The 17,974-nt window shown below is 40.0% G+C and overlaps 1 protein-coding gene across 2 annotated transcripts in view; it reads left to right on the top strand.

Annotated features, from left to right (window-relative positions):
* The window catches only part of slc15a4 (solute carrier family 15 member 4), a 30,952-nt gene that overhangs the window by 9,496 nt on the left and 3,482 nt on the right, over nucleotides 1–17,974 (top strand). For both annotated transcript variants that reach the window (XM_039804543.1, XM_039804542.1), the window contains 2 exons: nucleotides 3,854–4,012; nucleotides 8,276–8,434. In XM_039804543.1, the coding sequence (XP_039660477.1) occupies nucleotides 3,854–4,012; nucleotides 8,276–8,434 (318 nt within the window). The remainder of the gene's footprint in view (nucleotides 1–3,853; nucleotides 4,013–8,275; nucleotides 8,435–17,974) is intronic.

Raw genomic sequence — 17,974 nt, 5'->3', positions numbered from 1 at the left:
GCCACACCCCCACCCTCCACCTTGCCCCCCCCTCTCTCCTCCTCAATAGCTAGAGACATAAAAATGGCACATACTAAGGAAAGCTCATTGTGGGACTGGCTCTAGTGGCTGTAATTCTGCACCAAGGCTGAATTTCGGGAAAGAGACTTCAGATACAGTATTAGGGGACCACTAAGGTCTATATAAAAGCATCCAAAGAGCAGCATGTCATAGGACCTTTAATGGTCCCTGAATCAAAACAGAGTTTTGCCTTTTTTTCCCCCCTCTCCCTGTAGAGCACAGGGGGAGTTGTGGCATCTTACTGCTCAGGAGCAGAGTGCTGCTTAGTCGTATTCACTTCTACACTGTGACTTATTTCGGAAATAAAGTCTCAGCCAGGCCGGTCAGGCAGGTGCTGCTGTATTGATACATGCAGACTGAAATGCTGTGAGAGAGACAAGCCTGGAGGCAGGAAGAAAGCAAATCAGTAACACTCCTGAGAATCAATGCACATTATATTTTCCACAACCCCTGCCCTTTGTCAGATGCACAATACATCCGTCACATAGAATATGAACATGTTCTCTTGTTAGTGACCTTCTAGATATTGACTGGTGCGCTTCAACCAGATTGCCAATTGACTGTTAACGATGCACTGAATCACATTTGACAACAATTGTGAGTGATAATTACATTCTATTGTGAGTTTAATAAATATTGTCTTTTATACAAATTGAAATGAAGATAAATTGGGGACTAACAAATCTACAGAAGTTCAACATTTTAAATACAGCAAATGATATGTTGTGATTAGCTGTGTCATTATTGAAATGAACCCTTAAAGCAGCTATTAGAGGTCTGGGCAGCCCTGTTCATTGTTTCAAATGATTTTACTAAGTGCTTATTGAGTCCACATCGGAAGTGTGTGTGTGTGTGTGTGTGTGTGTGTGTGTGTGTGTGTGTGTGTGTGTGTGTGTGTGTGTGTGTGTGTGTGTGTGTGTGTGTGTGTGTGTGTGTGTGTGTGTGTGTGTGTGTGTGTGTGTGTGTGTGTGGTGTGTGACACGGATCGTATCAAGTTTCTTTGCAACAAGAACACTGGAGCCGCCAAATAAGATCTTAAAGATAGTTCTCTGAATCCTCATCTGCATAATAAAGTTAGTAATTATTGTCTCTTTACAGTCATCTGGCATGAGAATGTGTAAAAGGCAACATGGTCAACAGACCAATACTATACATCTTAAACACGGTATTTAAATGTCAATCTTAAAAAGAAGCATTAAATTTTTTCATATATGTTAAAAGCTCACCTTATGACACCCAATAGCCTTTTTAATCGGCTCAAATCCAAGTTCACATATTACTAGTGGCATTAAGTGGTGAGTATGATATGTAGACCGAATGTATGATTCATAGTTTACCCACCTAAAAATCTGTGTGGGGTCTCTTTTGTAGGGCTGCACAATTAATCGCAATTTTATCAAAATCGCAATATGAACTAGTGCGATATCCAAATTGCGGGGGGGGCGCGCAATATTTGTTAAAGGCAAAATATGTGTCAAAACATTCTAAAATAAAGTTTTGTGGTGCTGCAGAGACATCCCGGCCTACCGATCGTATCCTACAGACTAAAGAAAAAAATCTCGCAAAAACACTTCACACTTCAATCATTTTTTTTTTTTCTTCAAAGAAAATGAGAATAATGATACAAAAATGGTCATTCCCTCCAATATTGTGAATCATATCGCAATATCAGTCAAAAATAATCGCAATTAGATAGTTTCCTAATATCGTGCCGCCCTATCTCTTGTGTGTTTTATGTGTAAGAGAGAGGAAAGGGTGCTGGACTCAACTCTCCTCTGTACATGGAGAAGAAGAGATGAGTAAGTTTTTCGAGAAAAAGTCTTCCTAAATTCTAGCATGTTAATAAAGCCTGACTTCGCCCATCAAAAACATCCTTTTCAATCAGAGACATATGTTAAAAGGTCTTTTAACTAAATCTAATGCGTCTACGTTTTCGGTTTAAAGTAACAATTTCTTTTCAGAGGACATGAGCATTCCTGGAAGGAAAGGTGCTCTAACATGTTCATTTTCTGATGTTCCAAAGCTATTTAGGTATTTACTTTTCCATTTGGCATTTTGAAAGAAAGTGCAATCCCTGCATTTGAATTCAGGCAATGAATTCTGAATATTGCAGAAAGCAATTTTGAGTCCTGGGAGTGGAGAGAAAGGGTTTATGATGGTGCAGTGGTGTGGCCATTGGTCACAGAACAGTAGGTGAATACACAACTGCTGTGCAACAAAGTTCTGACCAGGATTTTAGGAGACAAATCAGACGAGTGGATCAAACATGTACAGCAGTGTACTTTGTAAAATGAGTTATTGAGATACATTATTACTGTTATTGTATCTGCACCTAATTTAAACAATTATTCATCCAAGAATAATTTGAGTTGAGCCTGTGTGCAGTTTATCCCCAGCATTGCCTTGCTTCACATTAATTCAGTTACACACATTGACTCCTGGGAGCTGCCTTACACTGTTATTACATTTTTGAATTGCATTTCCCTCAGCTGGCTTTCTGTGTGTCCTCAGTGCTTATCTGCATCTGTCCACTAGCTGAACTCATGTTGTGTTCACAGACTGACAGATGGGATTGTTGCGAATGACCGAGTGTGGCATCCTTTGCCCAGAGAATAGCCAGTCCGACACATTGCGCTGTCAGCCCGCCACTCTGTGTCCCCAACGTTGGCCACACCACTGCTGTTCAGAGTTAGAATCACTTTCATCATCCCCATGTGCAACAAACGGGCAGTTTCTTCATGATGTCATTGGTGCAGCGATATTTCACGGGGTTTCATTGTGCTCACTGACACGCGTCACACAAGGACAGCTAGACTTCCCATGTAGTGCAAAGGGACAGCTGAAGACATGCTATCAAGCGGACACTGTTTCTGAGCTGCTTTTCATCCGTGTACAACAGTCCCAGACTTCAACCATATACCGGGGCCAGCTCTGAAAAGCTGCACTGACATTGCTTTTGAAGCTTTTTTCTTTTTCTTTTTTAGAGCATGTTTTATCACATTATTTTAACTTTATATACTAATCTGCTTTGGTTAAAGCTCAATGGCTTTTAGGTGTCCAAAAGCATCTTTATTTTTTCTGCAAAAAGCTGGAGCAGTGTTGCCAGGGATCACACTGTCTGATGTGATGTTTAGCAAGGAGGGGAAAAAAAGCAGGGGTGTGTGTTTATAGTGTGACTCTTGCTCTTGGCAGCCCAGTGGCCACACTGCCCGAGATGGACGGCTGGTATTATAGGATAGCCGGATTACAAGGCTTCAACTCCTCTCAAACACAGCATTAAATGTAGTTATGATAGGAGGCTGTCTCTGGTAGTTATCTGGAAATAGCCGCTGGTTACATGATAATAGCTCTATCGAATAAAGCTTTTAGGAGGAGGCAGCCATTGATGACAACTGCTTGGCTCTTATTATTGAACCGTCTTCACTGTTCCATTACTAACTGCCATAATATGGAAGCGTGCAGATGTGATCTTAATGAAGTGGTAGGGTAGCCTTAAACCTAGTTAAATGCTTAATGGACTGTCACTGAATCCTCTTACTCTGACAGTGTTAGGCTGTTTGTTGGTGTCATGGACTTGTAATACTTAAACAAGCGTTTCTCCATCCTGACTGAAATATACAAGCCTTTAAGTTCACCCGCTGCCCTGTTTGCTTTTTGTCTTTATTTTAGTATGTTGCAGAGTTTTAGCTGATGTACATATGTGTGGTTGTGTGTGTGTAGTGTTTCTAATATTTTTAACATTTACCCTCAGCTAACTGCACTCATGTGCATTTCTTTCTGTCTGCCCTTTCAGGTATTTTGGAGACCAAACGCCTGGAGATCATCAAATCAAATGGTACCATTGACCAGGTGCTTGGCAAAGTTATCTACTACGCGGCAGATTTACCCATATGGTGGCAAGTGCCTCAATATGTGCTGATAGGAATCAGCGAAATCTTTGCCAGCATTGCAGGTACAGTCGTTTGACATCTCCTGTGTCTCATTTAGCCCAGCGGTCAGGTAGACATGATGATTCAGACTTACAGTGAAATACAGTATCCTTCAGTGATTATCCTCGTGGTTTGAGCTAGTGTAATCCACACTTCTCTTTTTGAACACTTTGTTTGATCCATTGCCTGCACCGGCTTCATGTGTTTGTGGCTTGTAGTCCAGTAAATAGCCTAAGAAGTCGATCGGTAATTGCAGGGTTTTCCCTACCATTATAAGGCTTAGGCACGCCACCCAAGCCGTTTTTGTGGACCACTTAAGCATGAACGTAAAATCAATGTGACGTTAAAACTAACTAAATTACTTTTCTCAGATCTAATGATTGTAGTTGTAGTCCCCAGTGAACTTCTTTCGTGAACTGTTGTCTTTGAGCTTTTTAAGTGTTATTTATTAGAGATCTGCTCTAGCTTTTCCAGTGTTCAGACACATATATGGTAATAATAATGGTCCAAGATTATGTAAAATTGCATATTTCTTTTATTGAAAACGTAACATTTTCTTGAGGGAGGACCCCTAAACCTAAAACCCCAAATATGTGCACGTAAGTCTTCCACAAAGCTAGGGAAAACGCTGTAATTGATTAACCTAATCTTTTCACACTGCTGCAAGACATTGTTCAGTAATGGGACATTTTTTAAATATGGTGTGGATAAAGTAGCCTTTCAAAAATTGAAGTGATGATGAAAGCTATGACTTCGCCCCAGCCAATGACCATCCGCACAGCTTCCTCTGCTTGTTGTCTGAACAAATACAGTACAGTAGACACACACGTATGCACCTTTACACTGTACCATGTATCCCTGAAGGTATAATCACATTGGCAACACAATTAACGTAACATCAACTTTTAACCTCTGTGTTCAGCCGGTCAGTGTGTGTTGACATTTACCACACACAATCACAAAAAAAAAAAAGAGAGAGAGAAAAAAGAGAGAGAGAGAGAGAGAGAGAGAGAGAACTGACAAATTGTACTCACAAAGTTCTACTCTTAATTATCATATCAGCGCCCTACCCAAGCTGACACACTGTTCACAGAGACATATTACACTTGAATACACAGAATATGACTCATCAGTACACCATATTGAGGGTGCATCATTGATTTGCAAGATCACTCACAATGGTCCAGTACAACCAGAGATATTGCATGATGTAAAGGGTATTAAAAAAAACTCCAGGTTGGCATATATCTCACTGTAGAGCACAGACACAATATGATTCATCTCCATTGGTGTGTTGGCAGCCAAAGTTCCAAAGGCAGATAGCTTAAAACCTTGGCATAATAAGCCAAAACTATCTGCATGACTCACCTAGAGTGTGACTTGGGTAAATTCATTCATTCTTTTTGGAATCCCCTGAGTTTTGTAATAATTATTTTGTGACCTTAGAAGCTGTCTCAATGGTTAAACTCCTTTTGTGAACAGCTTTAATCTTATATCTACTTACAGAATATATGATAAATTATTAGAAAATGTCACAATTGTAAGCACTTGGACCAACTTTTTTCACGAGGAAGCTTGTGAATATGGTACCAGTTTTTTTTTTGTGTGTGTGTGATCACTGTTGCTGCTCACACGATTCACCCCAGTAAAAATCATTCAAAGAGACATGCTCATCAATATGAGGCCACCCATAATCCTTCACTGGAAATGTAGCAGTGTTTGCTTTCCCCCGGAGAAATAGATTCCCGATTCTTCTCCAGAAAATGATTAAAAATAAAAGCATTGAATCAAAGCAGGTCAGAATAGTTCATGCTGGAAGTGACAGCTGCAGACTTCTTTTTGATACTTTCAGGGTATCAGCTGAAAACGGCTGCAAGCCAGCTTTGTTCTTCTTCTTTTGTTGTGTGTGTCTGTGTGTCTGTGTGTCTGTGCCCTGACCTAAACAGGAAATGCCATTTCATTAAATGCTTTGAGAAGTAAGGCCACATTGCCCCGGTAATACAATAATGTGACAAAGTGAGAAATTGCTCTAATGTTATATGAAATAGTGGCAGCAAAATCTGAGCCAAGAATGCAAGCAACAGCAACAATATTCTCCTTTTATTAAAAGAGGGGAAGTTTGTGTCTGTGAGAAATGCACTGAACGTGATAAAGAAGCATCAGAAATCTGCCTTGCATTGTGTTTATCGCTCTGTTGTGTGTCTATAGTTTTTGCTTTTCTCCTTTTTTATATCTTTTCTTCTAGAGTCATGAACATGGCTTCAGGCTTCAGGCCTCACTTATCTTAGTGATTGGAGTTTGTTAAGACCTGCAGCCATGATTGAGTCACTCTCCTATTACTACGGGTCATGCTGTTGTAGGCTCTTCTATATAGCACTCGCTTTATTTCTACATCAAGAGTGAAGATTGAACCATTAATATGTAAGACTGTTGTTTTTTTCCTCCTCACCACAGTGGAAAGATTATCAAGCCGATCCAGTCACTGCAGGGTGTTTGTACGAATGAACCTTCACATTTGTCATCTTTTGGTTTAAAATCCATGGATACTGAAATGTGTTTAATAATCCTGGGTATTATAAAGCCCTTAAACAGAACTCTATAAGGCTCCTTTAAAACACTGGAATTTGCACAAAAACTATCAGGGTCCCTATGAAAGTCAAATCCAGACATAACAAAGCTATAGGGATCCTTAAAATAAACTTACTCTCCTCTCTCTCTCTCTCTCTCTCTCTCTCTCTCTCTCTCTCTCTCTCTCTCTCTCTCTCTCTCTCTCTCTCTCTCTCTCTCTCTCTCTCTCTCTCTCTCTCTCTCTCTCCATACTATCCCACAAGGCTTACTTCAAGGAAAATTGGCTGACGGAATTGTGACATATGTCTGGTTAAGAGGAGTATTTTCCCTTCGTCTTCTTCTGTTTGAATAAATTTGTGTAAAACCTCCGGTGCCATCAAACCTCCTTGCTGCAATCCCCCATCTTGTAGGACGATGGGTAATTCTTTGCTTGTACACCACCCAAGTTTGTCTGCTTTCAGGCATTAAGAATATGCAAAATACGTTTGCGAAATGATTCCCTACTACATTTTAGTTATGTATTGCACTTTTGAAAATGTTAAAGGATACATGTATTTTCTGAGCCTTTCCAACAATGCCCTTGGGTAGAAAGAATTATATATACATTTCAAAATCCATCCCTTTCTTCTTTTTTTTTTCTCAAATACTTCTGCCTCTATGGTCAAGAAAGGTCAAGCTCACTTTGATTCTTCCTTAAATTATTGTTGACACAGACAGACAAGAGCTGGATATATATACATAAAGTCTGAATATACTGTCCTCTTTACTGGGCAGAGCTGTATCTGAGGATCCTCACAAACCTTTGCAGTAGCTTGTGATTTGCATAGCTACTGACCAGTGTTTTTTTTTGCTATCGAAAGGTTAGCTTTGGATATAAACAAATGTATCGTAACTTTTTGAAAGGTCATTCATGGTCTCCACTGTGTAATAACCTTATGTTTGCCATGCTCTTATCTTAGTCCTTTTCTTCTGAAGCTCTTTTCTCTTTTTTTTGCACGACTAGCGCAGGTATCTAACTGCTCGGCACATTAATTTGTGCAATGTCCCCCCCCAAGGAAGGCCTTAAAAGGAAAATATATTTAACTGCAGCTCCATAATCTCTCCAGACAGATGTAGCTATAGGGCCTCATTTGAAAAATCACATGTTTGAGGTGCCATGAAATGAGCAATGTCAGCTTGCTGGCAGACAGATCTCTCGGCCAATAAGACCCATATTTGATGTTTCTTTCCTCCTCATCTTTCTTCCTCTGAGGTCCCTTGCCCATTTTCTCAGTCCCTTTCTTTCTTTCATGACACAGAACATATTTAGTGATGTGTTCTCCAGATTTTATTCTGAGACCAGTAACAAGCCGAGTAGATACCCAACCAACAATGTCACCACAGACCAGTGCCACGTTGGAAAATTAGCTGCCATGCAGCTGCCGAGGAAGCCTTTTTGGTCTGAAACACAATATACTAAAAAGAAAACAGTCACTGTCAACAAAACCCCATCATGTAACATAAATGCATAAAGACGGATATTATACCTGAGTAGTGTTACCTTGTTTGCACCACTGTCACAGACATGAAATCGACAGTATGTGTAATGACTAAAGGGCATGATATTGCCGGCTACATTATACTATCAGTGGCTTTAGCATGTACAGTTAATAGCATGAACTATCTTTATTCCCTACATATTCCAAAACAAATATCTGTTTTTTAACTCTTTGTTGCAGGTCTGGAGTTTGCCTATTCTGCAGCCCCCAAGTCCATGCAGAGTGCCATCATGGGGCTCTTCTTTTTCTTCTCTGGGATTGGCTCCTTCGTGGGCTCCGGTTTGTTGGCTATTGTCTCCCTCAAGGAGATTGGCTGGATGTCATCCCACAAAGACTTTGGTAAGAGAATACAGTAGCTTATACACTTATACAGAAATGTCTGCAAGCCACACAAGAGGTAAAGAATGAAAGCAGCTATAATCAATATTTTTATAATAAAAAAATGAGTCAAATGGTGTTTGTAATGTGAAAGGGTTCGCTTGTATTGCTGACCCCGCTGAGAATTATCACCTGACTGCTGTTTCTGCCAGCTCGATGGAGCTTTATAGCTTCTTTCAGCCAATCGTTTTTTTTTTTTTCGGCCTACAACTACTTACTGTTTTAGTTTGAGTCTCACTGCTCTCACAGCATCATTTTCGGCCTCACCAGACATCTGTTTTGAACGCTCTAAAAACCCACTAACCGCTACCTGCTCAGCATCAAACAGACAAAGTTAGCAACTAGCTGGTGAATATAATGAAACTGTTAGCCGCTAAAGAGCCAGATATTTCCCCCGGAGATGGTGGAGACCAAGCAGAGCTAAAAGGAGAGTGAATATTTAACTTATAATCACTAGGTGGTCAGAACCACAACTTCACATGAATGCAAACAAAAACGTGATAATATTTCAGTGTTTACAGTTAGGTTCAGCCACCCAAACAATCACTTATTACAGGTTTAAAGCTCAACATGTTTTTTATTTGATCAATCATCATTCTATACCACTTCCATAATGGGAATTGTGACTTTCCACGTAGGAGAGACATGAGATGGTTTTGTATGTACTTAAACTTAAAGAATGATGCTCTCTTCAAAAAATCTCCAGCACACAGAGGTGATTGATCTTTACCCATACAGTTTTCTCAGGGCTGTCCATAATCCCCCTGAATTAAGCATTACAGTTTCAAGCCTGCTGTTAGATGCTCAGTGCATGTGAAGTGCACTATTGACTTCGCACATCGACAGACCGTATGTATGGACTCGTAGTAGAATTGTTGGTATTGATTTAGAATGCAGTAAGTTTTTTTTTTTTTTCAGGGACGTACCTTAAGAAGGCTTATAGCTTGTGCTGATTTTAAATCCACTTAAAAGGTTTGTAAATTAGATGCAGAGAGGGTAGGACAACACCCTGTGCAGTTCTTTTGTGTTAAAAGTGTTTCCCATAATAAATAGACACGTCAGACTAACGACAAAAGGTTTGTGTAAATCTGTCCAAGTGGTAGAAGGAATAGTGTGGTGTTGGCAGCAGATGGATGGGCTCCCTAACGTGAGGAGCCTCCCAACCCAGATGCACTTTTCCCTGAGCATGCGGTAAATAAGCCAACACTGTAAATTGTTTACCCACGAACACCTAATAGCTCATTAATACAGCGTTCCGACAGGTAGGAAGGTATTTTTGATGATGTTAGCACTGGAAGATGCTTGGCACGCTTCATAAATCCATCCTTTGCTCAGCCTTGCTTCACTTGAGGGACAGTTAAACTAGAGCCGGATTGCCTGTAAGACTTTTTTTGCTTTCTAAAACATGTCATTTAAAAGGTGAGCTGCAGAAATGGAACAAAACATCCTCCTGGCACGGCACAAAGGCTTAGGCATTAAGTACAGTCAGGAATCATGCAGTCTGTTTTTCACAGTTTGTTGGATGTTAGCTTCTTCCACATCTCACGGCTCTCTAGGTGGAATGGATTCAACTTATTTCCATGGCTGCGGGCAAAATAGTGTGCAGTAAACAGCATCTTGGGTGAGCTGTGCTAAGTTGTACCGAGCTGTATGGGCCTGAAGACAGATGAGCAACATTAATCACAGGCTGGGGGTCTGATTACATAGCCCTGGATCTCTTAAGTAAAGCTGTCCCTGGAGCATTACATGGAGATGGCACTGCTAGTCTGGCATCACACTGGTGGATGCTCAGCTCCCCTGTCGCGCTTTTGCTCCGTCTCTCCCTGCTTTGCACTTACTTATGTTATTTAGAATGAGGAAAGTGTCACATGACGAGGCCGTCAAGTCTGTCCTTTGTTACGGTATTACAAGCTGGTTTGTTAAAGACGGCAGTGAAGATCGACCCAAGGGATTTTTCCTTTTTAATTTCAACCGTGTACATGTTATAGTGAATAGTGTGGTTGTTTCAGTTTAGGCCAATGTTTGCACATGATGTGTGTGATTTTATATACTTAGTGTGTCTTTTTGTGACAATTTGAACGATGGTCCTAATAAGAAGAAAACGTTCCCATTGCAGCTACGTTGCCTATTGGCCCAACTATTCTGTCATCTTTTTGTTCATAATGAGACACTATAAAAGCAAGCGACTTCAAGGATTTTTTTATATGAAATATTCAACATAATGTTTGCAGTTAATCCTCAATTTACACCCCATGCAAAAGAAACATTAATTAATTAAGAGATTAAAGAATAATGTTAGTTGCAGCCCTATACAGGCATTCATCAACAGAGAATTGAAGTACAACTATATGAAATGTATATAGCATAATCCCAATTGTGTCAGGTATACATGTTTGTGAATGTTATTTGTTTAACAAACTCCTATTGCAAGAACATTGCCAAAGAAAAAGTAGCCTCTTCATATGCTCTCATGCCAGCCTCTTGTTCTAGGAGTTCATAATCTCCATAAACGAATGACTTTCCCGTGTGGTGTGTCGGCGTGCAAAACCACATGTACGACTTAAAGCCCATGGCATTAGTCTGCAAAGCAGTGGTGAAAATGCTTATACAATATTTCAGCCACATCTGCCTAAGCTCATGTGTTGAAATGATTGATCCTTCAGATCCCACGGCACATTGTTTTCCCACTATGGTTACATCTGGTTGAGTAGTCATCCATCACACTCTCACTTTTTTTGTGGTATTTTGTATAGGCCTTTTATACATCATCTCATCCTTTACGGTTTGGAGCGATTTTTTTTTCCCTCATCAGCCAAGTCGATCAAAGATCAACCTTTATTTCCTTTACTAGCGTTATCCTTTACACAAGTGGAGCTTTTTGTTTCTAGAAAATTTCTTTTGTTGTATTGAAATTGTTCAGCTTTTGTGAGAGTATTATTCACTCAACATTGTTTTTGTGAACCGATATGGTCACGTGACAGGAAACGGCCTTTTTCTTTGACCAGCGTTCAAGTCCTGACTGATCTTACATTCTATTTCTGGGATGTGTTCAGACACTGAGAGCAAGCTGACATTAGCACATCCTGCTCCTGAAGATCACACATAGTGAAATGTCAATGTTTTAATGGACGCCTTTAATGTCAGCCCTGGGAAATTTCACATGAACTCTTATTCTGTCTGAAAGGGCTCTATTTGAAAATGTCATTTTTGGTTTGAGTGTAAGACATGCCAGAGGCAACAGAGGGCAAACAGAAATAGTTAGCATGTTATGGCCATGTACAAAATTCCGGCATCAATCATAAAGTTTTTTATCAGCAATAAAAGCTGCAGAAAATAACTATATTTATAGCTGAAACAAACATGCATCGAATCCCCTCTGATTTCATTCTGAAGATGGCATTGAATGCATTGAAGCATTAAAATGTTGGGTCATTGCGCTAAAGGTCTGGATAAATTAATCAATTCTTCAAACATTAAATTGATATTGACCCATTTCATCTGGACTCACATGGTCTGCTCAAACTCACTTGCAGGTAGATTGTTCTGCAAGTTTATATCACTCAGATATATGGTTGAGCACTTCTGTTGGTGCATTTAGTGTAATCACAATCATCATTTACTAACTCACAGCTGTAGTACAGCACCACGTGGAAATCCCAAAAAAAAAGTCTAACAACTCTTGCTCCAAAATACTCACTACATCACTTTTCTCCCCCATTCTATCATTTTATTTTATATATAGTCCAAGGGCCCAGATCCAAAATTTAACATACCGGTACCATCTGAGTGGGCAAATTCTAGTTATGATTTTTTAATTGCTATACAGCTATAGATTATATTTTGATATGCTAGACCTTACTGACTAGCAGCTTATTAGTGGTTGTCACCTCTTAAAGTAATGGACTGCTGTGGTTCAAAACCGGGAAAGTGCCTTCCCTGAAAATGATCTTTCTCTTATTATATCCTCTCCATTGGGTGTCTGAACTGCTGACCAACCATAGCTACTTGTAATAAGCTTCTAAGTAGTGTTTGAAGTAAGTATTATCTAATACACAGCAACTTTTATCTCTCTGTTGATGATAATATTTTGCCGTTTGGACTCACGTTTTTTGAATTAAAGAACGAAATTCAGAGGTATAATCATCATTAAATGGACATTTTTGAGCTGTCAAACATACGGTCTCCCCCTCCCTCCTGTACTCCTTCACTGCGAAAATCACTTTAGCAACACATACTGCCACAGGAGAAGAAGAAAAGGAGAGGATGAGAAGAGGAGGAGAAGAGAGGTCATTTGTCAGCTAACATGATGTCATGATGGACTAACTGACCAACTGACTGACTTCTAAAGGCCTTTTTATGTGTCGAATCGACGGCGTACCCCCGCAGACCCCTCTGTGTCTACACTGGACCCTACATCGCAGCCTGACGTGCCCCTCTCGAAAAATTTAACTACACGTCGCAGCGACGCACGTCGCCCGGCCGTGGCTTGGTAGCGCTGCGTTTCCCCCGACTCGTTTCCTGGTTCTCCTTCTCCATAACCAACATGAAATCAAGGAGAGGGTTAACTTTTCTTGCTACAGATTTCCCACCTTGGTCAGAAAACACAGGGGAGACACGTTTGCTCCGAAGCTAATCGCCGTCACGCTCTCACTTCTCCCTCGCTCTACCACACACTCCCCACACACACATGCCGGCTCGACGCACACAGCAGCGCACTAGTATAAACATCAGACCACTTACGTCGGCTATGGCGAAAGCTCTTTGTGGAGCCTGCGCAGGACCATAAAACGGCCTTAACTGACTTCAGGCCTCAACACCAACCGCTGTTTTCACGGAGACAAGGCTCTAGCGCACCTTGGATAGTCCTGCTTCTAGCTCAGAAACCCTAACTCCTATTGCTTAATGTTTAATACTGTGAGAGATATGACACCCTGCTGAACATCCTGTGCAAGAATGGTGTGTGTTGTGTAAGAAATGTGAGGACAGTAGTTGTCCGAAAAGAACCTGTTTCTGTTCTCCTGGTATTTCTGGTATGATTTAATACAGGAGGCAGTGTGGCAGTTGGTGGACACTGCTTCACTTGGAAGCTCACTGGGCCTCATGTGAAAGTCTGTTTGCCTCCCTAAGAAAGGGCACAACGTTGTGCATTTTTCTCCCTACAGTTTTTTGACCAAAATGTAGGAACATTTGTGCTGGTCGCAGACTTGTAACCATGGAATCCACCGGACCTAAACTTTTGGCTCTGTTCACACCAACTGCCGATAGAAACAATGAAAAGAAATATCTGGAAAGACGCAAACGGTTCCCTGATTGTTACCTGCTCTGTGCCGTGTATATTTGACACCACAAACCACATCAATGCGTTTGCCAGACTTTTATCTCTATTGTGATGATAATATTTTTGCCATTTGGACCCACGGTTTTTGAATTACAGAACAAATTTGCCACCAGCATAACTGTAAACTGTTTGGGCTCTGTTTTTGTGGTGGTGCAAAAACCAGCACAAGCAGCGCTTTGACTTTAAAATTCACTTTGCTCCTCTTTGTGGTATTTTAGTGCCTGTGAGAGGAAAGGCCTAAACAGGTTGGAGTTTCATTCAGATGAGGCAGTGGAAAGCAAGTTGTTGGTATTTTGGTAGAAAATGGGTCTGAGACATTACCCTGATGTCTCAAAGTCAAAGTCAAGTTTATTTCATCCATAAAAATGGAAATTACAGTGCTCACACCCGCCTAATACAATACAATATAATACAATACAATACAAAATTTATAAAAATGTACGTTTAAAGTGCTTGTTGTGCTGTCTGATAGACTGAGGTATAAAAGAGAGCGCATACCGCTTAGTTCGTGTCACGGAAGGCCTTAGCCTACCACTACGTTCCATAACTCTACCAGTCAGATTATCATGAAGAGGGTCGACCCGGTCCTCGTTATTTTCTGTGTCATTTTCCCAGACGCGCTCATCATATACTTGATCCACTGTATTTAACTCTCCTACCATTTTTCCAGCCCTTTTAGTCACTCTATCAATCCTGGCCTTCTCGGTTATCCCAGCATTCCCCCCCCAACCCACCACACAATAGCTCCAAACACTACATATCACTGACATAAAAAACATTCTCACCACATCTGTATTCACCTTGAAGGACTGCAACTTCCTCATACAGTATACCCGTGGACTTAATTTTTTCATCAGTAAGTCAACATGATCTGACCATGTTAACCTATCATTAAAAACAATGCCCAAATACTTGTATGTGTTCACTCTTTCTATTACTGAACCTTTAATTTCCACTGCCTCAGTTGTCATCTTATTTCTTCTGTAATCAATTACTAATTCTTTAGTTTTCTTAACATTGAGTTCTAGGAAATGAGTATCACAAAAATCAACAAAAGCTTTTATCTCATTTTGATAGTGACTATGGTCATCAAAACCACGTTTGTTTCTAGCTGCAATCTGATGATTTTATCAATAACAGCAGATCAAATACTTGGAGCAAATGCACAGCAATAACGGAATAATGCTTAAAATGTAAATGAAACACTACCCAGCCAGTAGATACATTTGAATAGGTGTCAAGAAATGCGTTCAATGCAAAAAAGTTCAATGTGGTTCAAGTAAATCCATCTGCACTGATCTATAAATTAATATGAGTGATTCTTACAGTATCTGTTGTCCACTGCTGCTTTATACTGTATGAAAAGCTTCTCCTTCAGTTCATTAAGTCCCTGCAGCTGTCCGAAGTAGTGATAGATCGATTTTATCGGCCGGCCGATATACCAGGCTGAGATGATTGAGTCCCGACTATAGATGTATTTTCATTTCCACATAACCGATTTGAGAGGTATTTTTTATCACAGTCCATCAGATATGTAGATACCTTATCCGTCCATCACTAACATCAACCATCGTGGACAGGCTTTAACATCCCAGCAGATTCTTTGTGTCGCATTACGTTTTTTGCAAACGGCAGTTTTCTTTAGAACAGTGTAGCGGATCATACTGTAATAGTAAAGCCACTGTATGCAGAGCCGTCAGAAAAGTGTGACTCACTCTGAAACATTTTTTAAACGTTTTTGTAGTGTTCAAACAAGTGAGAGCATTAAAAAGAAATAAATGATTATACATTTACGTTTTTGCCCGCAGGATTGCACCTAAATGAAATTATAGGTGTAATACAATTCCAGTTTTCACCAGTAATATTATAAGTTAACTGTGATTAAATATGAAATTAAAACACTGTTAATGCTTACGCATTGACTCGAGCAGCAATTTTCTCCCACATCAGTTCTCTCTCTTTTGCAGCAGCAACCGTTGTCTTGCTTTTTTAACGAAATATATGTTCAAACTCGCTGTTTGTGCGCATGAGTATTTCCGCCAATCCGTTTGTTGTGGTTGTTACCATGGTGAATCGTGAAGAGTCATGGCTCCATTCATGCTGCCTTTTTATTGTGGTGGTTCACGCGCGTGAACATACTCCGAGTTGATTGAACCAAATCAATCAAATCAACTCAGAGATTAGAGTTACACTCCGAGTTTGTTAAACCTCCTTCCTGAAACGGACCCCAGAAGTGACACTGATCTGTGTTTTTGTTTTTTATTTTTAAAGAAATGGCAGAGCGGGGCCCTGTTTCACAAAAGCAGAATATATAAATCCAGGATAACCGATAAAGCGAGGCTTGACCTAGTCTAACCTGTGCAGCCTGGCTTGGTGCGTTTCACGAAGGCCGAGCCAGGCTGAGGAGGAGCGACTAGGTTGAGCCAGGCTGAAGTCATTCAGATAAGACCGCGTGGTCGATCACAGATTTACTGATGCCAAAATGGAGAATACGCATTGTACATACTTTATACAGAGTGAGCATCAGCTTCTTGTGGAAGTATGATGGCGTGAAACACATTATTTGTATAAAAAGAAAAGAAACATGGCCACTGTAATGAAACAGCGAGAGAAAGCAAGGCAGATGATTGCGGACTGACTGAATGCGTAAGTAGTTTAAATATATACACCACGGCTCTGAACTGAAGCAGTCATAATCCTACCATTCAAAGATTAGGCTACTAATCATTTGCACAAATTAACAGTTGTACTGTTTGCCTTAAAAGTAAGCAGAAGATAATGTTACTCAGGAAATTTACCATGAAGATCAATTTTCTACAATGCTAGAATATGATGCGTAAATATGTCTTTAACTCTATTCCTCTCTCTCATGAGCTAAAATATAAATGTCCTAAGTCATATTAACTTCCACTGCTCGCTTTTAATGCAAAGTGTACAACTGTTCGTTTTTGCCAATAACAGTGACCCATGGAATGGTTTCAGTTAAGAGCAGTAGTTCATAAATGTATAATTTTAGACTATCATTCAGTCGGTCCGCTATTATCTGCCACGCGTTTTTTTTTTTTAAGTTTCCTTCTTTACATATTCTATGCCTTGCTCCCTCGTGTATATATGGACATAGAAAATATGACACTGAAGAAATTGAACTCTAAAATCTACAAACTATAAAGATAATTAAGTGATAAATTCCATGCACACTGTAAACATGAATGCAATGGAGTATATTCATCAGTTACTTCCCCCCCCAGCCAAATATAAGGTCAAAAACCATTGAGGTGTCTTCTCCCTGTTGTTACATGAATGTACAGTAGCCTACATCACTAGATAGTTAGTGGTCCAGTGAACTAAGACTATCATTTGGGAGGATTGTACAATTAGGATATGTTCTTAAAATTGAACAATCCTCCCAAATTATAGTCCCAGTTTACTGGAATGAATGCCAAATACAATGCAAACATGGAAGCGGAACAAACATGATCCTTTATTGTTAAAGAATTTTTTTTTAAATGTATCCACTAAAATAATTCAAGGTGCATTGGTCCACTATAGAAATGTACAGCATTGTATGTATTGCCCTTAGTAACAGACTTCATTTAAAACACATTTGAAATGTTATCAGCCTTTTCTAATTATCTCAACAACTGCCATAATATATTCATCAAACTTGTAACAACAATATGAACAGCAGTCTTCATTCAGCAATATTAACAGTAACAATGTCACATGAATAATTATAAAAAATAACGGTCACAACTTTGAATAATAACACTAGTTAACTGAACAGCAATATGCACCGTTGTATTTTAATGCAGGCTGACAACAATAGGGTAAAACCAGTGCTGAGTGAACAGAAAAGGCTCCAGGATTAATAAATCCTGGCTGTTAGCCTGGTCGGGAGCAGGCTAGCTGCACAGGATAAATCTCCATGGTGATTTATGTGCCTCCGCTTTCGTGAAACAGAGTCTAGGCTAAATTCATCCAGGATAACGGGGAAATCCCGGCTTAATCCCTTATCTTGGTTTTGTGAAACAGGCCCCAGATTCCGAAAACAAATCCAGTGAGGCAGGGTTTATGATGTAAATTGAGGGAGCAAATGCAGTATCGGCTCAAGACAATCGGCAGCCCGTATCGGTCATCGGCTAAGGCTGATGAAAAAAAATCTG

The sequence above is a fragment of the Perca fluviatilis genome, chromosome 6 (assembly GCF_010015445.1).
Source record: "Perca fluviatilis chromosome 6, GENO_Pfluv_1.0, whole genome shotgun sequence".
NCBI classification, from domain to species: Eukaryota; Metazoa; Chordata; class Actinopteri; order Perciformes; family Percidae; genus Perca; species Perca fluviatilis.
The sequence above is the reverse complement of the archived record's forward strand: the minus strand, read 5'-3'. Positions and strand labels throughout refer to the sequence as shown.